Source organism: Rattus norvegicus, chromosome 5 (genome assembly GCF_021556685.1).
Source record: "Rattus norvegicus strain SHRSP/BbbUtx chromosome 5, alternate assembly SHRSP_T2T, whole genome shotgun sequence".
Taxonomy (NCBI): Eukaryota; Metazoa; Chordata; class Mammalia; order Rodentia; family Muridae; genus Rattus; species Rattus norvegicus.
In genome coordinates this window covers 141,616,013-141,642,823 of record NC_141538.1, presented here as the reverse complement: position 1 = coordinate 141,642,823, position 26,811 = coordinate 141,616,013, and the positions used below count along the sequence as shown (strand labels likewise).

At 51.8% G+C, this 26,811-nt stretch overlaps 3 protein-coding genes, 1 long non-coding RNA gene and 1 pseudogene across 23 annotated transcripts in view; 4 read left to right on the top strand and 1 right to left on the bottom strand.

Annotated features, from left to right (window-relative positions):
* The window catches only part of Macf1 (microtubule-actin crosslinking factor 1), a 325,822-nt gene extending 324,047 nt beyond the window's left edge, over positions 1-1,775 (top strand). For 18 of the 19 annotated variants that reach the window (XM_087549955.1, XM_087549954.1, XM_087549950.1 and 15 more), the window contains one exon: positions 229-1,651. In XM_087549955.1, the coding sequence (XP_087406081.1) occupies positions 229-485 (257 nt within the window). In that variant the 3' untranslated portion in view covers positions 486-1,651. 19 annotated transcript variants of the gene reach the window in all.
* Positions 1,362-5,672, bottom strand: LOC148006034 (uncharacterized). Its single transcript, XR_015621111.1, has 2 exons — positions 4,762-5,672; positions 1,362-4,630 (listed from the first exon to the last, which is right to left on the bottom strand). It is a non-coding gene; the product is annotated as an uncharacterized LOC148006034 (long non-coding RNA).
* A 34-nt stretch (positions 5,673-5,706) lies between these two features.
* Rps14-ps5 (ribosomal protein S14, pseudogene 5) lies at positions 5,707-6,704 on the top strand (annotated as a pseudogene).
* A 1,017-nt stretch (positions 6,705-7,721) lies between these two features.
* The window catches only part of Bmp8a (bone morphogenetic protein 8a), a 28,002-nt gene continuing 8,912 nt past the window's right edge, over positions 7,722-26,811 (top strand). The window contains 3 exon segments of one of the 2 annotated variants that reach the window (NM_001109432.1): positions 7,722-8,161; positions 21,346-21,535; positions 21,940-22,088. In NM_001109432.1, the coding sequence (NP_001102902.1) occupies positions 7,837-8,161; positions 21,346-21,535; positions 21,940-22,088 (664 nt within the window). In that variant the 5' untranslated portion in view covers positions 7,722-7,836. 2 annotated transcript variants of the gene reach the window in all.
* Positions 22,979-24,737, top strand: Oxct2a (3-oxoacid CoA transferase 2A). The gene is given in 1 exon segment (NM_001408788.1): positions 22,979-24,737. A coding segment is annotated over 1 exon segment (1,563 nt). The 5' UTR covers positions 22,979-23,020; the 3' UTR covers positions 24,584-24,737.

Sequence of the window (26,811 nt, the reverse complement as noted above, 5' to 3'; positions counted from 1 at the left end):
AGCAGCTGCTTTCTGCTCCTCATCAGGATCTCGTAGATAGCCTCACAAACCAGAAAAGGCTCACCTCCTGTTGTCGGGATGAAGTGTGGGTCCAGAATGGCTGTGATTTCCCCAAGACCATGCAGCAAATCAAGAGCCATTACCTGCAGCCCTTTGGCCTCCCGGTCACTTGTGTTTCCATTTCAGTGTTTTCTCCATTAAGTCTCCTGCTTGATTCTTAAATTCCAGACCCTAAGAAGTCTGCCAGCCGTCCCGGGAGTCGGGCCGGGAGCCGGGCCGGGAGCCGAGCCAGCAGCCGTCGAGGAAGTGACGCCTCTGACTTTGACCTTCTAGAGACACAGTCAGCGTGTTCAGACACTTCTGAGAGCAGTGCCGCAGGGGGGCAGGGCAGCTCCAGAAGAGGGCTCACCAAACCCTCCAAAATCCCAACCATGTCTAAGAAGACCACCACTGCCTCCCCCAGGACTCCATGTCCCAAGCGATAACACTGTACAAGCAGCCCACACCACTCTCCACTTTGAATCCTGCTTCATACGTTGGGTGTATATTTATTCTGAACAGGAGAAGTTATATTGTTAAAATTGTAAAAGAATAATTGTGTTATGAAGCTGCCTTATTTTTTTTCCTTTTTGTAAGTTACTATTTTCATGTGAATATTTATGTAGATAAAATTTGACTCCTGGTAACCCTGTAACAGACAGGGCCCAGAGATGAAATATTTGAGGAAAACAAAAGGTCAAGATGCAGATGTATTAAAAAGAAAAGCCTCGGAATAGGGTTTCCTGTGGGGCAGGGTTATAAACCTGCTTTATCTTTTAGGATTATTCCTAAATGCATCTTCTTTATAAACTTGACTTGCTATATCAGCAAGATAAATTATATTAAAAAAAATAAGAATTCTGCAATGTTTAAGGAACTCTTCTTTCTAAATCACAGACACCTCAACTAGCAAGAGTTAAGGAGAGGACACTTAAGGTTGCATTTCCATTGTTTTACTGCTGTGTAATTTTAGCTGAAGAGACAGAACCTCATCTAGATAGCCTTTGCACATGATAGAGCAAAGAGTCCATTGCAATACTGTCTTAAAGTAATGTCTCAGTACGGGGTGTTAAAGGGCACATAGCTGCTAGGATTCAGGGGTAAAAGGAAACTTCAAAACATTGGGGTTTTAAACTGATTTGTAACAAACTGTCCAACCCAGCCCTCAATGACTCCTGTGCTCACCAGGCCCCAGGCCCCTGGTGAGGGGACTCCTTGGAGGCACTGTGAATTACAGATTTGTTTATCTGCTTTTTTTTTTTTCTATTTATTTAAATGGTCGATCAACCTCCCATAAACTGAGGGATGACTTCCATGCACCCATTTTGAAATGTGGACCTAAGACAAACACTGACTCATCCTTAACGGAGTTCACCAGCACACCAGTCCGTTTGCTTCCGTCTCCTGTGTGTGTAATAAAGTCAGCTGACCAAGTAACCACAGAGGGGCTGTCTGGGGCTCCCGTTTTTTAGCTGCTGTTCCTTGTCAGCTCTGACCATGTTGCTGTGTGATTATCTCAATTGGTTTTAATTGAGGCAGAAACTGAAGCTCTACCAATGAACTGTTTAAAAACAAGACACACTTTTGTATTAAAATTGCTTGCAGTAACAAATGTTTTGTAATTCCTGGCTTTATTCTGAACCACTACTTTATATTTAAATGTTACCGCTAAGGTATGAAAATGTTGTAGTACCTAAATACATCATTCAACAAGAGTTTTCTTGATGGAAAAAAAATCATAGAACGCATTACTCTTTTTCTTTATCTTCCCTTGTTAATTTTAACGAGGCTACAGAGAAGTGGGATGTTTTCACACAGATACACAGGGAAGGGATCCTGTCTACCTACGTGATAACAGTGTGTGAGAAATTTACCTTGAGACAGGCAGACTTCCCTCGGTTTGCTGAGATTTCTGTTAGATGATGGAATGTCACAAGCCAGACTAGTTACCCTGTTAACCTTGAAACTGCTGTATAGGATGCAAACAGATGGCCAGGCAAGCCAAGGCCTGCAGAGAACCTTATTCTGGTAAACTGGCTCACCGGACAATACCACACCGCAAAGAGCTGATTTGGGGCAGGTTATATGGGAGACGGGTGATCAGATGGGGCCACTTCTAAGAGGTGTTTGTGGCCAAATGATGCACGTGGCCTGCTGCTTACCTAGACAGATGTCTTGCAGTTCGTAAGTCTCAGGAGCCAACGTTTCCTCCAGTGTTCTTGAACTTACTAGTTTGCCTCGCCCTCTTGTCATAGTCCACAGTGGATAGGAGCAGAGGGAATGGCTGCCCTGAAGCCCTCTTGCTAGTTTCTAAACTTGTGAGGAAAACACTACCTAATTATTGCGGAAGACAAATCAGGTGAAGCTAAGCCCACTGGATATCTGGTCTCACTTCTGGAAGGCAGTCTATTCTGCTCCCTCTGTTTTCTAAGTGGAGAGGAGGTATGTTCATGAGATCACAGTGTGAAGCCACTGGTGGGCTCTGCTGGAGTTGAGTCTTGAACGCCTGTGCTAATCTGATGTCTCCACTTCTCCAGCCCTTAGCTGGCCCTGATAACTAGAACAAGCAGATACTAACTTGGGTGAGAGCAAAGGGGACCTAACTCAGATCTGTGATCTCACTCATTAAGACACATGCCCCTCAAATTCTAGAATTTGGCAAGATGTAAATGCATGTTTGCCAAAGCTACGTAAGGCCAAATGTACAAACTGAAGGGAATATGTAGCCTGGTGAGCTCCACACTTACTCTTTTCACAGAACTGAGTGACCTTAAAGCTGTCAGCTTGGGACTGGAGAGCTCAGCAGTTAAGAGTGCCTGCTGCCCCTGCAGAGGACCTTTTCAGTTCTCAGCACCCACGTGGTATACATGTGACTCTGGCTCTGGGGAATCCGTTTCCTGGAATTCATAGATACCTGCACACACTTCCACATACCCACATGCTACACATAATTAAAAATAAGTATTTGGGGCTGGAGACATGTTAAGAGCATTTGCACTGGATGGTCGTGGTGCACTTGGATCTCTGAGTTCTGGTCTGCAGAGTGAGTTCCAGGATAGAGCTACAGAGAAAAAAGCATTTGCCACTCTTCCAAAGAACCTGGGTTTAGTTCCCAGCACCATTATCAGACCCTATAGGCATCTGCACTTACACGTACATACCTACATGACAGACACACACACACACGGAGGAACCAAGCCAGATAAAGGTTTAAAATGCTACAGAGGCTGACAAGGGTAGTTGGCTGCAAAGGTGCGGACCACACAAGCCTGGAGACCTGCCGTTAATCCCCAGAACCCACAAACAGGTTGGGAAGAGATTCCACAAAATCTTCTAACCTCTACTCTAGTCTCTTCCCCCGTAATAATAGTTCTGAGACGTGACTCCAAAAATACACGTTTGATGGCCAGTGAGAAGGTTCAGCAAATAAAGATGCTTGCCACCAAGGCTAAGGACCTGAGCTCAATCTGCAGCCCACATGGTAGGAAAACCCAACGACTCCTGTAAGTTGTTTTCTGACCTCCACACATGTGACATGCACATGCATGTGTCCACACATACATCGACAGCTAACACTTGTGGAATGCCAGCATTCCACACACTACAGAGGACTCGCACTCTAGGTACACCTCAATATACATCCCAATTCCATGATCTTGAGTCCCCCTATGGATAAGAAAGTTCCGTAACTTGGCAAAGTCAGTCAGCAGGTGATCCAGAAAGTTCAGGTTTTGACACAATCTTCTTCAAGAACCTTTAGCCACCTTCGTCTTTCTGCTGTTCCACTCACAGGAGCCCACCTTCTTTTCCTGGCACCGCTCCTCTGCCCTTCCAGAAACTTCACCAGCTCCTCTGGGGGGAATGCCACTTTCATTGTGCTTTTGGAAATGACCAAGTTCACAAATGGTCAACACCATTAGAGTGGGGACTGCTCAAAAAGTGGAGTCTTGGTTCAGGGCTCAGGACAGAGCAGCCCACCACACAGGTTGCCAAGTTGGATTGTCGACGGAGGCTCTTGGATGGCTGACTGGCTAAGCCCTGTTTTAGTTTATGGAATAGGATGCACTGTGGAGAGAGTAAGTGGCTAACTGCTAAGCTGACATGAATGTTTCAGCCCTAAGAGCCAGCCCCGTGCTGGGCTGCTTACTGTAAGTAGCCAGTAGCCCAGGATAGCCTAAAATGCAACCTGAGAACTGCAGGTGTGAGGCTCTGGAGGGTGTGGTGTGGAGGCTGGTGCAGAAGGGTCCAGAGGGCATGGGGTGAGGGAGGGCACTGTGGGCAGGAGACTCAAGAGCTCCTGAACAAAAATTATATGGACAATCTCTTTCTACCTCAGTCATCAAGCCCTGTGAGCTCAGCCCCCCACCTTTCACCCCAGCCCTTTCCCTATTACTGTCTGTCTCCAACGTCAGCCCCTGACCTGTCTCCCTGCTTCCTACTCACACTTCCCTCAGCATTCCAGCTCTAGCCTCAACTTGGGCAGTTTCAAAGGCTTCTTGGCAGCATCATCCTTAAAAGCCCAGCACTTCCCCCTTCCTACCTTCTTTTCTCTTCCTCCCTATATCTTCCTCCTCCCTATCTCTTCCTCCACCTCGCCCTCCTCTCCTCCTCCCCTCTTCTTCCCATCCTCCTCCCCCTCCTCCCTGTATCTCCCCCTCCTTCTCCTCCTCTTCCTCCCCCTCCTCCTCCCTATATCTTCCTCCTCCCTATCTCTTCCTCCACCTCGCCCTCCTCTCCTCCTCCCCTCTTCTTCCCATCCTCCTCCCCCTCCTCCCTGTATCTCCCCCCTCCTTCTCCTCCTCCCCCCTTCCTTGTTCTGTTTGTTTTTGTTTTGAGACAAGGTATGACAGTAGCTATGAAGCTAGTCCTGGCTGAACTATGTAGACTATTCTGGCCTTGAATTTACAGCCATCTCCCTGCACCTTCAGTTTTCTGTGTTGAAGTTCACACCTGTTCTTCCTCCCAGTCCCATGCTCCCAGAAATAAGACTCAGACTCAAGATATATTTACAAATACCTAGGCCATATAGCTAGGCTCTTCCCTGACTAGATCATAACTTAAAATAACTCACTTATTCTGATCTACATTCTGCCATGTGGCTGGTGCCATCCTCAGGTGACATCTACCTCATCACATCTTCTTGGGTGAATCTCCCGCCCCTGATACTATCCCAGAATCCTTTCTGCCTACGGAATGGCCCACCTCCAATTCCTACCTAAGTTATAAGCCACCAATTTTATTGACCAATAATACTTATAAGAGATTCTCTCTACAGCTCTGTCTTTTTTTTTTAAACAGCTCTGATAAAGCACTGTCACTACTACGTATCATAAAGCAGGTACAAGCTATTTTACATCCACAGAGGTATGATACAGTATGCAGCTCTGTGTCTTAACAGAGGCTTTGAAGCAGTACGGAAATTGACCTGTTGGATAAAAGACTGTGCATGGGGCTGGAGAGATGGCTCAGTGGTTAAGAGCACTGACTGCTCTTCCAGAGGTCCTGAGTTCGATTTCCAGCAACCACATGGTGGCTCACAACCATCTGTCATGGAATCCGATGCCATCCTCTGGTGTGTCTGAAGACAGTTACGGTGTACTCACATACATAAAGTAAATAAATAAATCTAAAAAAAAAATTAAAAAGTGTGCATGATTACTTGAAGGGATGAGTTGATACTTGAAGCCTTGAAACAAGGCTGGAGTTATCTGGGTTCAGTTCCCAGAACATCAGGGGGCTCACGATGGGCTGTAATTCCAATTCCAGGGGTCCTATTGCCTTCTTCTGGGGTCAGGGGACACTTGCACACAGGAGGCACACACAGTTAAGAAAAAAGAAAACTTCAAAGGATCACACAGCATTCTTTTGGCAGGCATTATACAGTTATTTGGATCTGTATCTTGAAGGCACACTAGAGAATCCTTAATTGGCCCAGACCTTCATGTAGCACCACCTGCAGGGCGGTTTATATTCTCTCCCCTGGAAGCCTCTCTAGCAGCCGTCCCTCACCTCCAGTTCTACAGTTGCACTGTTGTGCTACTTGAGGTAACGTGCTTAACCTTCAGCTTTCCCATTTGTTTAAAAAAAAAAAAAAAGCTTTTGTGGGGCACAGTAGCACATGCCACAGTCCCAGAGGCAGGGATGGGAAGGCATATCTATGAGGTTAAAGCCAATCTGTTCTATAGGTCAAGTTCCGGGTCAGTCAATAGTGAGAACCTGCCTCAGAGCGAGGGAGGGGAGGGGGCCGCTGGTACAGGAATCCGGAGATGACATTCCCAAATAGCACCTCCCAAGGGGAAGGAAAAGAACAAGCCATCAGCCTCGAAGCTCAAGTGGCTGAAGGAGAGGATGTATTTGGTGTCTATAGCATCTTCACCTCCTTCAGTGACTCCTTTGTCCATGTTACCCATGTGGACCAGAGAGGTGCAAGGAGCTGGGCGGCAGCATTGCCCTGCCTATCAAACTCCGGACTGCAGGAGGAAACAGAACCAAGAGCCCTGGATCTGGAGCCCAGTCAACCCTCAGCGCTCTTGCTTGTTCAGGGACATGAAGGTTGGGTTGTCACTCCCATCCCCAGTGACAGCACTCGAAGGAAGGGGGTCATCGTGGTCTGTGAACAGGACTTCTCGAAATTATTTTCTGTTAAATTGCTTTGTGTAAGCTAAGAAAGAAAGAGGGAAAAAAAGAAAAGGAAGAAAAAGAAAAGAGGCAGCTGTGTGCCCATCATGGCTTGTAAACACTAATGGGTCTGGAAACCGTGTTACCTGTCATTATGACACTCCCAGACTTGACACAGCCATTCATTCCCTCGGCTGGATACTTTCCTCCCACTGACTTCCGTCTTCCAATTCCTTCCAGCCTTCCGGAGCTCATTCTCGGTTCCACTTGAGCCACACCAACACCTTTATTGTCAGTGTCAGTGCTGTGGCAGCCGCCTTAGGAGGCAGGAAAGCATAAAGGGGAGGAACCAGTCAGGGAGTTTTTGCAGGGTCCCTTTCTTGCAAGCCCCTGGAGGCTGTCACAAATGAGATATGCAAAGGTGACCCTCCTTCGGGAGGCTCGGAGCCCATCCCAGGTTGGATCTACAACGGAATCCGCTGGGCGGAGAATGAGTCTGGCGCCGAGGAGTAGCGGGGGCTGGGCCCTGGTTACTTCTGGCAACGGAATGTGCCCCACCCTCACTGCACTGCTGGCACCCGCCGGGCCCCCGACGGCCGGAACTAGGGGCGCGTACAGAGACTCCCAGAGCAGAAGGGAAACGCTGCGGGTCCCACCCCTGCTGGGATCCCACCCGCGCGCCTAGGGCGCGAGTGTCTGCTTCAGAGACCCCAATGTCTTCCCATGGAGCCAGGTATGCGCTCCGGAAGCTGGCTAGGGACCCAGGGTAAAGGCGTCTCTCCAGCCTGCCTGTACCCACCTACTGGTGCCCTAGGCGGGTCCCACCACTTTGCGTTGTTGAGACCATCCCTGGGCGTCACTCGGCACTCGGACCCGCCCCTCGATTCCCCATTGGCTGATCCTGGCAGGGGTGGGGTCAAGAAATTGTTCGCCGGCCTGAGCTGCCACCCAGGTCCAACTCCAGACACTCGCGGGTCAGCGCCGTGAGAGCCCACGTTGCTCTGAGGGACCTACGGGCGCAGCGATCGCCTGCCGAGTGCGTGGTGATCAATCGCTGTAGAGCTACCCGCGACAGGTGCGAACTCAAGGGATCCACTGCGCGGTCTGGTCCTCCCCATCGGGGCGTCGCACCCGAGCCAGGCCAGCTACCGGTGGATGCGCATCTGCTGAAAGTCCGAGATGGCCGTACGTCCCGGGCCACTCTGGCTATTGGGCCTGGCTCTGTGCGCTCTGGGAGGAGGCCACGGTCCGCGTCCCCCGCACACCTGTCCCCAGCGTCGCCTGGGAGCGCGCGAGCGCCGCGACATGCAGCGCGAAATCCTGGCAGTGCTCGGGCTACCCGGGAGACCCCGACCCCGTGCGCCACCCGCCGCTGCTCGGCAGCCAGCATCCGCGCCCCTCTTCATGTTGGACCTGTATCACGCCATGACCGATGACGACGACGGCGGGCCACCGCAGGCTCACTTGGGCCGTGCCGACCTGGTCATGAGCTTCGTCAACATGGGTGAGTGCAGGAAAGGCGTCAGGAATCCGGGTGGGGTGGGGTGGGGGGGAGGAAGAGGTGGCCGCCTGTCTGGGGATGATGCCCTCAGGTAATAGAAGGCCCCTAGGACAGGGAGCCATGGTTCAGTAAAACACGGAAAGGGGCGGAGAGAGGGGACGGCAGGGTGTCAAGATTGAAATGTCTGAGAGTTAGCACCGGTGCACAGGGTCTTCGCCCACCAAGGCACCCAGTAGTTGGGATCTGATGATGTCCTGGTCCCCTAGGTAGCACCGGAAGACAGTCCTGGGGAGACTGATGAGTAAACAGAGGCCGTGATGCTGTCGCAGTGATAAATGCAGCCCTGAAGAGAGGGACAAAGTTCAGTGTGGAAACCTGTGGTCATATCAAAGTGACCAGAGCTGACCTTCATGCCCGGACAGCAGGCTCTTTCTGTGCAGTAGGAAGTGGGTGGGTGGGGTGCAGTGTCAGGAGGTGGAGTGGACAGACTCAGACATGACTGTAGTCTTGTGGGCCTGGTCCCCAGTGGCTGGACCTTGGCCTGGCATGGAGTGTTCAGGTCAGTGAATGACCCAAGGGGCAGCTGTGAGTCCATTCTCCCAAGGAGCAGCTCCTTTCTCCAGGTATCTCTAGACATCAGGACCACTAGTCTTGTATTTTTTTTACTTACATGTATGAGTGTTTTACCTGTATGTAATGTCTGTGTGCCACATTCATGCCCAGTGCTGGCAAAGGCTAGCAGAGAGCATCGGATGCCCTAAAACTGGAGTCACAGACAGCTGTGAGTAGCCATGTGGGTGCTAGAAAATCAAACCCAGGTTCTCTAGACGATCCTAAGGATAGAGAGGCAGTTACAACCCCACATGTGATCTGCCCTCTAAGCAGAAAACAGTATCTAGATTCCTCCTGCCCCAGCGCTTTCAGTCCTGAGAGCACCTTTCCCCTGTGCTGTGCTCTACCCTACCTTGGCCACCACCAGCTATGGATGGGGAACAAAGGTTTGGGTGCCTTCTCTACCTGTCTTCAAGAAGGGGAACAAATGACTCCTGCACCATCTCTCCAGCTACATCCCCCCACTTTTAAACTTTTAGAGATGTTTTCTTTTGTGTATATGAGATTTTCCTGCCTGTATGTATGTGTACCAAGTGCATGCAGTGTCTCATGGGGGCAGACGAGGGTGTCAGATCCTCTGGGACTGGAGTCAAAGATTATAGGAAGTCACGAGCAGCGAGTGCTCCTGACTGCTGAGCCATCTCTCCAGCCCTAACTTCTAAAAGTCTGGGAGGTGCTTTCCCGGAGGTTTTCCTCACTGTGGGTCAGATTCCCACCTCTTTGCTGATGTTTGTGGCTACTGACCTGGGCAGGTTTGAATACCCAGCTTGAACTGAGACCAGAGAAAGGACCCTGGCACGGCCACCAGCCCTGCAAAGAGTATCTAATCCTAGCCACAGGTGACCATCAAGTCCCCACTGCCATTCCCCAGGGGACAGTGGGGAGGTACAGAGAGGCAAGGACTGCTCTGAAATAGCCCAGAAGACACTCGGATTGCCTAACTGTACCTCCAGTGCTCCGGTTGGTGATACTCCCTCCAAGATGGGGAGAGTTTTCAATAGGATGTGGGCAAAGGAATGTAGGAGACTGGACAGTATAGTGTGTGGGGTCCTCAGTCACTAATTTCCCTACCTGAAGGCAGGTATAGAGCACCCAAGCCTCTGTTCTGCATCCATAGCTGGTGCTGGCCAAGGTACGGTGGAACACAGCACGTTGGGAAGGCTGGTGTCTCTGACTGAAAGAGCTGGGACAGGAGGGATCTAGCTACTGTTTTCCTGCTTGGAGGGCAGGGTGGGGACTTAGGACAGCCCACATGTGGGGCCGTAACTCCCTCTCCATCCTTAGGACAGGCTGACCCAGGGCTTAGGACTAAGAAGGAAGGATAGGCTTGCCCAAGAATGTCCCCAGAGGAGCTGTTGATCAGAATGAATCACCACCCAGCCCATGTTCTGTACCCCACGCCCCTCCTCTGGTCAAAACATGCACAGCTCTGGTGGGAACTGTTGCTGTGACTAGACCAAGGCCCGCTGCTGCTGTGCAACCTTAGGGAAGTCCCTTGTTGTCTCTGAGCCTAAATCTGTTTTCTTTTTAAATGAAACTCCTAGGTCTGGCATGGTCTCTCTCTCTCTCTCTCTCTCTCTCTCTCTCTCTCTCTCTCTCTCTCTCACACACACACACACACACACACACACACACACACACACACACACCTTTAATTATAGCACTGAGGAGGCAGAGGCAGGAAGAGCTCTATGAATTCCAAGTCAGCCAGAGCTACATGGCGAGCATAAATGGGACTCCTAGTGACCTGTCCTCAAGGTTATACGACTGACTGACTGAGGAACAGGAGCAGAAAAGCAGCCCCACTCCTTTTTCAGTGTTAACTAGGACATGGCCACTGCCTACCCCCAGTGTGACCCAGAACCAGGCCACTGCTGACCCCTAGCCCTTCCAGCTACAGCCCAGCCGTGCACATAAAGCAGTGAAATCTCTATGCGGCTACATGTGTTAAATTATGACTATACTCCTAACACTCAGGAGACTGAGGCAGGAGGATTGTCACAACTTCAAGGACAGCCTGGGCCACATCATATATGGAAAGCCAGCCAGGGGATCAGGGTAACAGCAAATCCTGTTGAAAGAAAGAGGCTGGGAGAAGAGGAAAATAAACTAGCCCTGTATGTCTGTGTCTTGTGTACACTGAAACCTAGAGGTGGACTTTAATTTTCTTTAAGACTAAGTCTCTCTGTAGCCCTGGCTGTCCTGGAACTCACTCTGTAGACCAGGCTGGCCTTGAACTCAGAGTCCTCTGAGTCCTGAGTAGGGATTGAAGGTGTGCACCACCACATCCATCTCAGAATGATTGCTTTCCTGGTGATTACCGGGCCCTGTGTGGTGATTTACATGTACCCAGGTGCTGTTCTGTTGGCTAGCCAGGCCGATCCTGAAGGTCAGAGCCCTGGAACCAGCAGGCCGCTGACAGCAGCAGCGGCATCAGTGGCCTCAAGGCTGTGACTGTGAGGAGCAGATGTGACAGCAGATTCCTGGCCCTGCTGTCCATCCCTGTGCCCAGAGAGTGGAGAGCCCTGAGCTAAGCGGGTACTCTCAGCACCAGACCCTGACTCAGACCCTCCCAGACCTGCCCTCGTCCCTGCTTGTCTCTGCCCGCGCGTCCTCCTCTCTGTGGTCTGTTCCTTCCAGGCATCTGCAGGGACAGTATCAGGAAAACAGATGCCTCCAGCCCTGATCATTGGGTCTGTTTCAGAGGAACCTGCTTGCTCCCTGCCCGGGCCCTGGCTGGGTGGCCTCAGGCCCTTGTCTTTCCCAAGGGTGGAAGGAGGCAGGAAGGACCAACTCTGCTCATGTCAGATGACTGTTCTGGATGGGGAAACTGAGGCACAAACAGCAGTAACAGGCAGGACCATAGTGGAGCCACCAGCACATGCATTGACCCCTTTCCCAGCCCAGGAGCTTTTATTCCCAAGGCCTCTGGTGGCCAAAGGCAGGGCAGCAATGAACTGTGGTGGCCGGATATTAAAGAGTAAGAGTGTGTGAGCATTGGAGACCCGGCTGAGGTCTCCCGCTGCCCCTGCCAACTCTGTGGCCGGAGATACTTTCTCATCAGAGACCTCAGGATCACTTCCTTTGGCTCTTACCCAGGGGATTCCTTCATTTCTTCACTCACTCACTCATTCATTCATCCATCCATTCATTCCTCCCACAAGTAGTCATGCAGTGCCTACTATGTGCCCTGAGGCCTGGCTCCTGGTTCCAGTTGTGGGGACAGTCATGCTGCCTGTGTCCCTTCAGAGGTAACCTTCTAGTGGGAGAGACAGAGAATGCACACACTGCCAAAAAGATGGTTGTCAGGGATGATACACACATACACACACACACACACACACACACACACACACACCAGCAGTGGATGAGAATGAGGATTTGCTCTTTTGGTCCTGGGGATTAGACTCAGGGCCTAGCACACACTAAGCAAGAGCTCCACCCTGAGCTCATCCCCTATCTCTTTTAAAAAGAGATTGATATTTATTACCTTTAATTGTACGTATGCAACTCTGTCTGCCTGTCTGTCTGTCTGTGGGTATGTGCACTTGAGTGTAGGCACTTGCAGAAGCCAGAGGTACCAGATCCCCCTAGAGTAATGAGGTTGTGAGCCATTTGACATTGGTGCTTAGAACTGAATAGAGTCTTGGAGAACAGCAAGTTTTCTGTACACTAAGCCATCTCTCCAGTCATGGTTTTCTTTCTTCTTTTCTTGGTCTTTCTTTTTTCTTTCTCTTTTCTTTCTTCCTTCCTTTCTTCCTATCCTTCCTTCCTTTCTTTCTTTCTTCCTTTCTTTCTCTCTTTCTTTCTTTTCTTTCTTGTGTGTGTGTATGTGTGTATGTGTGTGCATGCATTTGTGTGTATGTGTGTATGCACGTGTATGTATGTGTGCATGTGTGTATGTGTATACATGCATGTGCATGTGTGCATGTGAGTGTCTGTGTGTACATGTGCATGTACACGTAAGCATGCCCTGGACATCAGACTTGGGGTCTTTCCCTTCCTAAGCAAGTGTGCCTAGCACTGAGCTTCGCTCATGCCCACATCCATTTTGAGGAAAACCCACCCTGTTTGAAAAGAGATGGGCAAGATTTCCAGACACCTGACCTAGCCCAGCTCTTCCGTCCCTGACAGGCGAGCTCCTTCATGATGAGTCTCAGCCTGCATGGTGCATCTTCTAGGGTGCTTGCTTTCTCTGTCTGATGTAGGGCCACGGATAGCCCCTCTTTCTCCTTGTCCTTGGGAAGCAACCTAGAAATGTCCCAAATGGACTCTCCATGCCCCTCACCCCACCGTGTGCCACAACGGCTGTGTGTAGGTGCTCAGGACAGACTGGCAGAAGGGAAGGGGTCAGGGAGCACGAGAGCTGCATCAGGTAGGATGGACTCGGGCTGTCCCCATCCCTGTGGTGCCAGCAGTGAGCACATCTGTGAGTACCTCCTGACACCCCCAGTTCCATCAGACCAAGCAGGATGGTGACTTCCTTGAGGACAGAACATGTTGAGCGTCACCTCCACCCCAACATGCCACTGTTCAACGCCAGGTCCACTCGTTTCCGTGGCTGAGTCTGAAAGTTGGGATCACACTACCCTGAGCTCATATGGGACCTCTACAGAGAACCCCTTGTGGACCTCAGTTTCCCTGCCTCAGAACCCCAATACTGAAGTCCTTCCCAGTTTTGACTCAAGCTTTGCCTACTCCCTGTCCACTGGTGAGGGTCTCTGTCAGAGTGAGTCACTGGGTAGGCAGGTAAGCGGGATGTGTCATCACGGACCACGTCCTTGAGTTTCTTCTGGAGGAATTGGTCCTTGCTCATATCTCCTGGGAATTATTTTTTACCTCGGCAGGCTTGATGTGGTCGCCTGTGCGGGTGTTCCCTTTTAATTTGGGGTCTGGAGCCAGCTGAGGACTGGACCGGTAATTATGTGTGTAGAGCCGTTTATGGAAACAGCCTGTGAAGAAAGCCAGTGCGGAGGGAGACTCAGCTGAAAATACCTCAGGAGTGAGGCTGGGCCTCACCACAGCGCTGAGGCTCCTGCTGGGAGAAATTCCTTCAGGTGCAGGATGCACGGGTCACCAACCCCAGGGCCCCACCCTCCTCTGAAATCCTACAGGAGTCCAGGGTGGGCCCCTCAGCCTTTGGTACCAGCAGCACAGAGCAGTTAGACCCCGCCCCTTTTCCTCAGGACCTAGGGAACCCATCCCCACCCTCAAGGACCCCATGAGGAAAGGAAGCAAATCTCACAGCAAGCGCAGACATCACAGTATCCAGTGGGGACTCACCGTGATATGGTCGCACGGACCAACAGCAGCACCCAGGAAGAGCAGAAGCTCACCCTCTGTCCATGGAACACAGGCTGCTGCAGGCGGCCCGCCCACCAGACACGTTCAGCTACTGCTCTAAAGAGCTACCGTCTAGAAAGGCAGCTAAGTCAGGGACAGAACCCACTGATACAAAGGGAGGGGACAGACCCATAGCCTGGTATGTAGAGAGGAGGGTCTTCAGTGGGACTGAGGGAAAAGAAAATGTGTCAGGCAGGAGAGAACCTAGGAAAATATAACCCTGAGAGGAGGCAGGCGTGAGTGGAGGGTCTCAGGCAAAAGGCACAGGAAGTTATGCTGTCTTGACTGAGGCAGGGCCTGAGACATGGGCCCCGAGGGGCTGTGACAGTTTGAAGGAAGACCTCACTCTTCTGCCAGCCACTCTGAGAAGGGGAGGATGACTTTTGAAGTACTTCTTCTGGTCAGAAGCAGGACAGATTTAGTTTGTCTGGGTGAATCTAACTTTGTCTAGGAGGGGGGAAAAAAGGCCAACATTTTGTGAGTGTCTTGCTGACCAACACAGGGTTTGGCATGTGGAGATCTAGTCTGGCTGGATGGGCACAGCGCCCCAGATGTAGACTGGCAGGATGTGGACACTGGTGTGGCCAGGGAAGCCACCTCCTGCCCACAGTAGGCCTTTTCCAAACTCATGGCATCTGGAGCTGGTTTTATCAGGGACTGGAGGAGGAGGCCGAGGGTTCTAGGATTGTTTTCTCAAAGCCTCAGGCAGTTTAGATGGTAAACTTGGCTTCCGGTTTACAGCTTTGCTGAGGGCAGAATGTCTGCCCTTGCCCCCGTCTCAGCTTTGTGGAGCTGCCTGTCCAGAGTCCTTGCTGGAAGCTCCATTCTCTCTCTCTCTCTCTCTCTCTCTCTCTCTCTCTCTCTCTCTCTCTCTCTCTCTCTGTGTGTGTGTGTGTGTGTGTGTGTGTGTGTGTGTGTGTGTGTGTGTGTGTTACATGTAGACCTGAGGTGGACATCAGTACCTTCTTCGATCACACACCACCTTATGTATTAACAGGGTCTCTCCCTGGACCCAGAGCTTGCTAATCCCAGCTTGTCTAACTAGCCACCTTTCTCCGAACTTCCTTTCTCTGCCTCATGGAATTGCAAGAAGCCATCGAGCCTGCCTGGCTGTCCTGTGGATTGTGGGGATCTGTACTCCAGTCTTCGTGTCTACAGTGGAAGAGATTTCGCACCGAGCCTCTCCCCAGACCCCATTGCTGGAAACTAGACATCACTCCCCAGATGGCAGCAGGGACGCCTCTGAGTGCCACAGGCTGTCCCAGAGTCAGCAACAATTGAACTAAATAGAACTCTTTCTAGGGCACAGGGTGTCTGGGATCAGTGTGCTGAGTTATTTGAGGTAAGGAACAGAGTGTCCTGCGAACAGCCTGGCTTTTCCGGCTGCTCTGTGGTCAGCTTGTGTACCACCGGATTCCAGCCATGCCAACTTCTTTAGGGTCCACACACACCACACAGACCCTGTGTTTTTCAGGGTTTCTCCGTTAGGGCAGCTTGCTTCTTCCTTCGCCTCTCTGAAGTTGGTTTCTTGTTGCTGTTGTTTTCAGTTAAATTTTTTCTTCGTTACTGGGGCTGGCGAGGTAGCTCAGCAGTTAAAAGCTCATGCTTCTCCTGAGTTCTACTCCCAGGACTCAGGTTGAGTGGCCACAGCCGCCTAGCTCCAGAGGATCGTACGCCCTCTTGTGGCACCCATGGGTACCTGCACTCACATGTGTGTACAGGTAAACACTTGCCACAGTGCCCATGTGGAGGTCAGAGGACAACTTTTGGTAGACTGTTCTCTCCTTCCACTGTGGGTTCTGAGATCAGACTGTGATCATTAGATTTGTATAGAAAGCCGACCTTTCTCATTGGCCTAGTTCTTTTTCTGCAATCTTGGACCACCCGGTTTTAAAATGGCACACGGGTTGTTAGGCTCCTGTGTAGACAAAGATTCTCTGAAGGAGCAACTTCACTTCCTTGAGGATCTTAGGCAATGTCTAGTCATTGTCAGTTGTTGCAGCCAGGGAAGAGATCCATGTGAGCATCTGATTGGAGGCCGGGGATACTGCTCAAAAGCCTAGAGATACAGAGAAGGATGTTTACCACAAAGAATGCCCAGCCCAAATGTCACCCATGCCAAGCATAGATGCTTATGAAATGCAAGCAATGTCTGATGCTGCCTATGTGCAGTGTGTGTGTGTGTGTGTGTGTGTGTGTGGTGTGTCTGTATGTGTGTGTATTGTGTGTGTTGTATGGTAGAGTGTGGTATGTGTATTTGTGTTGTAAAGTATAGTGTGTGTGTTGTACGGTGTATGGGGGAGAGCATGGTGTGTGTGTGTGGTATGTGTTTGTGTGGTGTGATGTGGTGGTGTGGGGGATGTGGTGGTGTGGGTGCGTGTGTGTGCATGCATGCGTGCATGCGTGTGTGCGTGTGTTTAGAGATCAGGAAACCACCTTAGGTGGTATGGTTCCTTGGGAGCTCTCCACCCTGTTTTTTGAGGCAGAGCCTCTCCCCAGCTGGGAACTCTCTGATAAAGCTAGGTGAGCCTGGAAGATCTGCCTGTCTCCACCCTACACACACATACACACAGTGCTGAGGAGAAAAGACTTTCTCCATATGCCTAACTTGTTTTTGTTTTTAATGTGGCTTCTGGAATGCAAACTTGAATGCTTCTCTCACTGTCCCTCAGGCCACTGAGAAAACCTTTCAGTGTTGGCTTCTGAGTACTCTTTTAAAAAAGAAAGATTTGATTTCCTTTTTTATGCATCAGTGTTTTGCCTGCATATATATCTGTCTATCGTGTGCACAGAGCCCGCAGAGGCCAGAAGAGGACATTAGATTCTCTAGAACTGGAGTTAGAGGCAGCTGTTACCCACCATGTGGGAGCTGGGAACTGACCATGGGTCCTCTGCAAAAGCAGCCAGTGCTCTAACCACTCAGCTGTCTCTCCAGCTCCCTGTGTTTTGTTCTTGAGCTTCTTCCCTAAGAATGTATGGTCGGGCTGGAGAGGTGGCTTCGTGGTTAAGAGCACTGACCGCTCTTCCAGAGGTTCTGAGTTCAAATCTCAGCAACCACGTGCAATGATCTGATGCTGTGAAGAGAGCAACAGTGTACTCATATATATAAATAATAAAATCGTCTTAAAAAGAATGACAAATTGTTCTAGTTTAAAATTACACACACACACACACACACACACACACACACACACACATACACACACACACAAAACGTCATTGTAGCTCAGCCACCAATTTAATATACAGTTAGTTCAAATACTATGCTTTGGGCTTTGCTGTGTTTTGCAAATACTATGTTTTGGGTTTTTGCTCTTTTTAAAAGTATTTATTTACTTATTTCATGTATGTGAGTACACTGTAGCTGTCTTCAGACACACCAGAAGAAAGCATCAGATCTCACTACAGATGGTTGTGAGCCACCATGTGGTTGCTAGGAATTGAACTCAGGACCTCTGGTCCTCTTAACCGCTGAGCCATCTCTCCAGCCCGTGTTTGCTCTTTATTCCTGTATTTGAATTGGTTTTTCTTTCATATTTTGTGAAATCTCTATAACATGTATAATGGAGCCTTGCGATTGGTCTGATTTCCTTTCCCTCCCCCTGTATCCTGTCTCTGTTCGCTTTCAGCACTCAGTTTCTGGTTTTTGCTGGTTTTTTTTTTTTTTTCATTTGTGGCTTGGCTCCCTAATTTAAAATATACTAGGACGTTGGGGCTGGGGATTTAGCTCAGTGGTAGAGCGCTTACCTAGGAAGCGCAAGGCCCTGGGTTCGGTCCCCAGCTCCGAAAAAAAGAACCAAAAAAAAAAAAATATATATATATATATATATACTAGGACGTTAACTCGGTGGTTAAGACCATTTCCTCTGACCAGGAGGACCTAAGTTTGAATCCCTACCACCCATGCTAAAAGCTGACCATAGCTGTGTATGCTGCAACCCCAGCTTACAGGGAGGTGGGGACAGACAGATCCCTACAGCCCAGCCTGGCTGAACTGGGAAGTTTCCTTTTCAGTGAGAGGCCTTGTCTCCAGCACATATGGGGGAGAGCGATATCATAAGACATCGGCCACCCTGCTGTGACTTCCACATGTGTGCACACAGGCAGACACACACCTTCACACGCACACATCACACATGTGCATGCACATGTATGTGCATTAGTGTGTGTGTAGTGCATGTGTGCACACCATCTATATCAGATAAACAGTGTCCTGTCTACACTGCCTTGCTCTTTCTCCTGTCACGGCAGACTACAGACTAATGGCAATCTTAAGGGATTCTTCCAGCTGGGCGGCGTCCCACTGAGTGTTACTCAGTGCACAGCGCGTCTCCTAATGCCAGCTGAGTTGTTTCTGCTCTGTTGTGCTGCAGCCCCTGGACACCGCTCTTTGTGTATTTCTGTGACCGTCTCTGGGACATTTTCTTGGAAGTTGAATTTGGAAGTCAAAGATTTCCCAATTCGTCTCTGTTGTTACTAGACACCTACTAAAAGGATTACTCGTTTTTAACCAGCAAGGCTGAAGAGAGTTCTGGCCTTATTGGAAGGAAGTGGTTTTCAACCATGGTACGTTTTGCCTCTTTGGGGGCCTTGGACAATATCTGGAGTCAATTTTGGTCTTTGCTACTGGAGAGGGAAGGCGGTCCTGCAAATGTAGGACATTGTTACAACACCCTACACTCGGGACAATGCCTGTGACACACCAGTCCAAAAAAGAGTCACAGGCACACATACACACTGAATGAATGAATGAAACCTAAAAATATGTTGACTAAGTGAGGTAGGTAATTTTTGTGGATATCACTAGGAAAATGAATGCAGAGATTGAAGGGATTAAAAAACAAATTACTTATTTTATGCATGTGCCTGAGTGCATACATATGTATCATGAGTGTGGAGGCTCTCTGGTCAGAAGAGGGTATCGTATCCACTGGAGTTGAAGTTATATACGGCGGTTGTGAGCTGACAAGTGAATACTAGGAACTGAACCGGGTTCTCTGCAAGAGCAGTAAATGCTTTTCACCTCAGCCATTTTGCCAGCAAAAATGAAGGACTTTACGGAGCTGTCAGAATTGTGAGAAGAAAATATCAAGCACTTTCCCCCAACATGCCTCAAAATGAGATTCTGGGACACACACACACACACACACACACACACGCGCGCGCGCGCACACGCACACGCACACCCCGCCGACCCATTATTAATTGCAAAGAGAGGGAGATTCTGCTTGGAGACCTTGCTCCAAACATCAACTGTCCTCCTGGAGTCACCCAGAGAATTCCTGGCAGGCCATATCTGAGATGGTCAGGATGCAGGACAGTGGCCAGGAAATCAGCAGTGTGCCCCCCAGTCTATCTGAATCTTCCAGGGATCATACTTTCCCAGCATCACAGCCAGCAACAGGATTTTACTGGGAAAACCCAAGAAACCCTATCTCCAGGACATGCCCTTTCTACACCCAGGGGCCAGGAAGCACAGCAGGCATTTTATCCATTTTCCCTGAGTATCTGTCTTGCATTTGGCTAATTCCACCTCACTTTTATACCGCTGTTTCCATCGGCACATGGTGTCAGGCGGCTGTGATGGCGGGAGTCATGTTGGGAGCTAGGATTCCCGGGTCCCGTGCCCACGTGCATATAAAAGTCCAAAGTGCTCTGTCCCAGGCAGCACATTGTTGAGGGGCTGCCTCTTGGAATCTCAGCATCAAGACATCCTATGTGGGTCACACAGATCATTAAGGGAGGGTGGCCACAGAGCTCAGAGTCAGTCCCCAGATAAAACTCCCGAGATACACTTGTAGGCCTCAATGTGTCCAGAAGGAGGTGAGGAGGAAGATACGCCTGAGGGACCTTATCTGCCCATTCCCTAATACAGGCAGCGGACATAAGGCCAGGTGCACAGCTGTGTAGCAGAGGAGCCTGAAACTGTGTGTAAGTACATAGGTAGAAAGGACCCCCCACCTCCCGATGCTCTCTGCCTACAGGGGAGGGACAAAACACCTGTAACCAGGAGTTACAGCTCCTGGCTTTCGGGTGGGCATGAGCTGTGTGCCCAGCATCTCCTGGTGCTGTGGGACACACTGTCCATTCCTCCCTCTCCTTCCACCTGCTCTGCCCAGATGTGGCTGACCCTTAGCTCTGACGAGCTCTGTACTCCATCCATCACTGGGCCGGGACTCCAGGGGGAGGTGGTGCTCCGGACATCTGCTTAGCCTGGTGCTTTTTAAGACCTGGCTTGCGGTCACTGAGCCCATAGCCACGGAGAGAAAAAAAAATTTTTTTTAAGACTGAAATGTATAATTAAAATCTCTGTTGGTTTTGGGGGAAGGTGCTAGGCGGCTCCCCACCCCTTCTTTCTGGAAACACAGATTTTTGGCATTCAAAAGGGACAAGAGGCTGGAGAGAAGCAACCCTAAATATCCTGCCCTGGCACATCCGTGCAGCTGGGCACCGGTTTTATTCCAAAACCTTGGGCATCGCTAGAGGGAGGCAAGGCCGGCCTCCGGCCCAAGCTTCTTGACAGCTGCCTCCCTAGACTCATATTATCCTTCCCTCGAGCAGGTTCTGCAGGGGCTCCCTTAGACTACATGGCTTCCACTGGCACAACCTTGCTTCCAGCCCTGGATCCCAGCCAAAGCCACTGCTTACACCCCACAGTCTGGGTCTCCAGACAATGGCCCTTTGCCTAGAGTATGTCTAGCCACTGCCAAGACACCTTGTCCATCAGTTCAGATGTCCCCTTTTCCTCTGGTTGCTGGCACTGTGTCCCTCTCCCTTCACTAAGGTCCTTCTGCTGCTGACCTTGGGATGCGGCCTGCACAGCCTCTCCCAGAACACTGAAGGAAACTCAAGCACAGCCCTACCAGACCAGCTCAGCTGTCAGGCAAGGGCAAGCCCTGGGAGGCCTCTGTCCCACTGAAATTCAGCCAATGATGTCCCTGTCCACAGGGCTTTTACCCTGGAATGGAACTGTTTCTCCACCTTGGACCAATGTCCATCTTGCCGATGGCCTGGGAGCTCTGAGAGGAGGCACTCTGTCCAGGGTCCAGGGCCGTGCTGAGCACTTCCTAAGTTTCCCACTACCACACCTTCAGGGACCTGGTGTGCACGCAGGGCAGACCACAAGCCTGTGTGTAGAGCAGGCACTGGCCCCACCCAGGCTGCTTGGGTCCTCCTCTGAGCACAAGCCATCCTGGCTCGTGGTGATGACCCACTCCCACTTTGTCTTCCAGTGGAGCGCGACCGTACCCTGGGCTACCAGGAACCGCACTGGAAGGAATTCCACTTTGACTTAACCCAGATCCCTGCTGGTGAGGCTGTCACAGCTGCTGAGTTCCGGATATACAAAGAGCCCAGCACCCACCCGCCCAACACAACCCTCCACATCAGCATGTTTGAAGTGGTCCAGGAGCGCTCCAACAGGTACCATCCCTCTGCCCAGGTGCCCACCCCACCTCATAGCCTCGTGGTCCAGTCTCCAGCAGGGGTCCAGTCCCGAGGGTGCATTTCCAAGAGAGGAAAGGGAAGCCTCCTAGGAGAGGGGCCTCAGACATGAGAAAGGGACTTGACCTGGAACTCCTGCCACCACTGTGGCTGTGGGGCCCTCACTAGGTCACAGCACGGAGCCACTGAGCCAGTGTCCCCATCAGCACCTGGACTCTGCAATACATCAAGGGTTGATTATCAGGGAAATGTGGCACCAAAGGAGGCCAGCCAGAGCCAAGCAGGAGAGAGGCTCTGAGATTGGTCCCCCAGGCAGGCACAAGATACAGGCAGCTGTGCCCGCCTCCCTCAGCCCTTGGTTAATTGTTCTTTCATGTCCACAGGGAGTCTGACTTGTTCTTTTTGGATCTTCAGACGCTCCGGTCTGGGGACGAGGGCTGGCTGGTGCTGGACATCACAGCAGCCAGTGACCGATGGCTGCTGAACCATAACAAGGACCTGGGACTCCGCCTCTATGTGGAAACCGAGGATGGTGAGGCTCCAGGACTTAGCAGGGAGCTGCCCCGGGGTCTTGGGAGGTGGTTCCAGCAGAGGCCATCAGGCCAGTACACAGAGCCCTCTCACTGGGGAGGACTTGAGCAGACTGGTGAGAGCCTGGACATGGGGAGGCCCCAGCCAGGAATGCCTTCTGTTCCCTCATACATAGCAACTGACCTCCTGAGAGCCAGGGTCCTCTCGGGGGTGGGGTGGGGAAGGGTCCTTCTCTCTGGGCAGCAGACCTCCACTCAGAGAGGTCTGTACGAGGAAGGAAGGGTGGGAGATCTGCATCCCAGGCTTTCTGAGCTCAGAGCCTGAGGTTTCACAGCCCTGCAGAGTTGTAACTCAGCACAGAAGCCTGTTTCCATGGATACAGATGTTTATACGTCACTCACAGGGGTTTCCTGGGACATTTCCTTTATGTCAGGCAGGGAGGAGAAAAAGGACAACAGGGCAGGATCCTGGTCACTCTGGAGTCCTGGAGTTGATAACTTGGAAGGAGAGGGCAACGAGGTGGAAGGCAGGGATCCCTCTGAGTTAGGGAAAAGTGACAAGGTGCTTGGAGAGTTTAGAGGACTTTAACAGCAGGGACTTCAGCCCCTCCAGCAGGGGATGCTAACCGGGCTCTGCCCCACCCCCACCCCTGCTTCCGGGCAGCTCTCTTGAGTACAGTGGAGCCCGGCACTCACTGCCAGTTGTCAGCAGCATTACATGGGTTTGGAGTGTCTTTCCAAGGCTCTTGAGACGCAGGCTAGGCAGCAAGGATGGCCAAGGGTGTCCTCAGCAGAGTGAGACTATGGCCATCCCTGTCAGTGTCCTCCTCCCTGCTCTATGACGCAGCGCAGAGGTAATGTGCGTTGCTCTCACAAGGTGCACCTGGCCTTTCCCTCTCTGTCCCGGAGCTGGGAGCCCGGTGGCTCGCGGACGATGGCGGCGCTGAGGCTTCTGGCCTGGGCGTTCTCACGCCGGGTCTCTGCTCACCGCCCACGGCCCACGTTGCCCCACCACCTAATCCGCCACTATCCTACGACCCGCTGCGGGAAAGTTAAATTCTACACGGACCCGGTGAAGGCGGTGGAGGGCATCAAGGACGGGGCGAGCGTCATGCTCGGGGGCTTCGGGCTCTGCGGCATCCCGGAGAACCTGATTGGTGCGCTGAAGACCAAGGGCGTGAAGGACCTGAAGATCATCAGCAGCAACGTGGGCGTGGACGACTTCGGCCTGGGCATTTTGCTGGCCTCTAAGCAGGTCAGGCGCGTGGTGTGCTCCTACCTGGGGGAGAACAAGCTCTGTGAGCAGCTCTACCTAGCGGGGAAGCTGGAGCTGGAGATGACGCCGCAGGGAACCCTGGCAGAGCGCATCCGCGCGGGTGGCACGGGCGTGCCCGCCTTCTACACGCCCACTGGCTACGGCACGCAGGTGCAGGAAGGGGGCGTCCCGATTCGGTACTCTCCCGAAGGCCACCTGATTACTCTAAGTCAGCCGCGGGAAGTGCGCGAGTTCGAGGGCCAACACCACCTACTGGAGCGCGCTATCCGCGCTGACTTCGCCCTGATCAAGGGCTGGAAGGCTGACCGCTCGGGCAATGTGATCTTCAGGGGCAGCGCGCGCAACTTCAACGTGCCCATGTGCAAGGCCGCGGACATCTCGGTGGTGGAGGTGGAGGAGATCGTGGACGTGGGTACTTTCGCCCCGGAGGACATCCACATCCCCAACATTTACGTGAAACGCGTGATCAAGGGGCCGAGGTTCGAGAAGCGCATAGAGCGCCTGACCACACGTGACAGCCCGCCCGCACCCGGGAGCAAAGACCAGGACCCTAAAAGGACGCGCATCATCAAGCGCGCGGCTCTCGAGTTCAAGGATGGCATGTATGCCAATCTGGGCATCGGGATCCCTGTCTTGGCCAGCAACTACATCAGCCCCAAGATGACCGTCTACCTGCACAGTGAAAACGGGATCCTGGGCTTGGGCCCGTTCCCTTTGAAAAAGGAAGTAGATCCCGACATCATCAACGCGGGCAAGCAGACAGTGACGGTGATTCCCGGGGGCTGTTTCTTCGCCAGCGATGACTCTTTTGCCATGATCCGCGGCGGACACATCCAACTGACCATGCTAGGTGCCATGCAAGTTTCTAAATACGGCGACCTGGCCAACTGGATGGTGCCAGGCAAGAAGGTGAAGGGCATGGGCGGGGCCATGGACTTGGTGTCTAGTAAGAAAACCAAAGTGGTGGTCACCATGGAGCACTGCACCAAGACAAAGCAGCCCAAAATCTTAGAGAAATGCACCATGCCGCTGACTGGCAAGTCCTGCGTCGACCTCATCATCACAGAGAAAGCAGTGTTTGAAGTGGATCGGAGTAAGGGACTGAAGCTCGTGGAGCTGTGGGAGGGCTCGTCGTTGGACGAGGTCAAGGCCACCACTGGCTGTTCGTTTAAGGTGTGCCCCAACCTCAAGCCCATGCAGCAGATTAAATCTGATGCTTGAGGAGCTCTCCAGGGACGATTTGCGAGTTAGTGACAACTGGACATCCTCAGCAGCACCTGACCACTGTGACACACTGGCTCCTCACTCTGGCATCCTGCTGCTAGATGGTATCTATCAAGAGCCATGTGATTTTAATTAAAAACCCTAACCTGCACCTGTGTGTCCTGTCCCTCCCTAACTAAAGCCTTCTGATCAAACCACTGAGAACACTGGGCCCCCTCTCCCACTTTGTGACATTCGTATACACAGCTCCAGAGGGTTCCCTGAGAGGTCTCAACACCAGTGCTGCCCCTCATAACTGAGTCACAAAACATGGAGAAAGCCATGGGGCTGGAAGACATCCTACCCAGAGTGCACCTGGTGCCACTTTACTGCTGCCACGAAATGCAGAACTGTGGACCCCGATCAGGAGGCGGAACCTCCATTTCCTCCCTCAGGATTGTCTTCTCAGGTGCTTGTTTCTGTCCTTAATTTTGTTCCCCTGAATCCTGCCTGCACCCAACTTCCTCCCGGGAGCTGTTTGTGTGTCCCGAGAAAGGAGGCAGGTGTGTTTCCTGTTGGGTCAGACTTTGGGAAGATGGTCAGTGCTGGTACTCCACCTGGAAGACCCACTATGCACTGACAGTCCCAGTGTGTGTGGGAGGAAGCTGGGCCTTAGCACAGGTGGAGTCCAAAACCTGATCAATGGCATTGATGGGCTTGCCTGAAGTGCAGTATCCACTATTGCCTATGCCACACTGACATTCTGTTCCAGAAGTCCGGCTGGCCTGACTTCCTGACCCCAGCGTCACAACTCTGGGATCTGTCCTTCTGCATCTGTGAGCTCGAAACTAAAATGAGAAAAGCGTGTGTGTGTGTGTGTGTGTGTGTGTGTGTGTGTGTGCGCGCGCGCGCACACACACACTGAGAAAGCATTCACCACCCCCTCATGTGTTTCTCTCCAGCCTGGTGCCCACTACTAGTTGGGGTCCAATCTAATGATGGGGCACAAGGAGCAAAGCTGGTAGGGCAAGTGCACTCTGGCCTGGCCAAGGAGCAGCTTCTCCAGGTCTCTCAGAAACAGAACTCTGAGAAGAGAAGCCTTGGTCCCTCTGAGCCTCTGTCCCACCCTCCCTCCGGCCTCTGTCCCACCCTCCCTCCGGCCTCTGCCTTGTGCTGGGCAGGGTAGGAGTCGCCATGTCTGCAGCTGCTCTTCCAGGCATTGAATAGTTCGTCTTCAGTGGGTCTTAACTTGTGAACCTGTAAAATGGGAACCTTGGCTTAGCTGCACCCATGGGCTCTCAGTCCGGCTCACCTTACCTTGAGAGCCTCCAAATGTCCCCAGCCCACACAGCAACTCCCCACTCTGGCTCTGAGGAGTTCAGTCAGGGGCTGCTCTGAAGCAGTTCTGTGTGCACTGATGCACTGATGCCTGGAGCACTGATGGCCTCTGTCCCCAGCAGCCATGGCTCTAGGTCTTCACAGTAAGTAACAGGGACTCAGGGCCTGCCCTGGGTCCAAGCCTGCCCCTTGTGTCATTTGTGACTTTCAAGGCCCTTCCTGCTCACAGCTGCTCTGTCCTCCCAGTGTGTGGCCCCGAGGCCCTCCCCAGCTCTCCCTCTGTGCCTGAGACTCTGCCTGCTCACAGCACCTGCTCCCCGCCATCTTCACTCTGCACCCCATCCTTCCTGCCTGCCTCATCCACATCTCTTCTGGGGGGCACAGTGCAGCCCCCACATTCGTTGGTGGCAGGTGAGGTCATAGGTCGAAGGTTGAGTTGATGAGTTTTCCTTTCACGTGGCTGGCGAACACCTGGTGTGGAGCCCAGCTGCTTGAAGGGCTCACCCTTGAGTGGACTTTCCCCAACAGGCCGACAGTGGCCTTGACCTCAGTGGATTAGGGAGAGCCTGGTAGAGTGCAAGCCGTGTAAACAGACTTGAGTGCGCATGCACATATGCATGTGTTTTGTTTCATCCTGGATTTGTGTTGGGGTCGTACCTAGGGCTTCATACTGACCAAGCAGGCGCTCTCCCACCGAGCTGTGGCCTCAGCCCTTTGGGTTCTTTTCCACTTCTTCCAGCACGGGTAGTGGAATCCAGGGCCTTGAGCTCACTAAGCAAGAACCTTTCCTCTGAGCCGCATCAGCGCCTGAGATTTCATATGAGGATGTATGCATGTATGTGTGCATTGGCGCTTGTAACAAGCCAGCTGAACAACCTCGCTGTGTTAGTGACACAGAACGTGAGCGT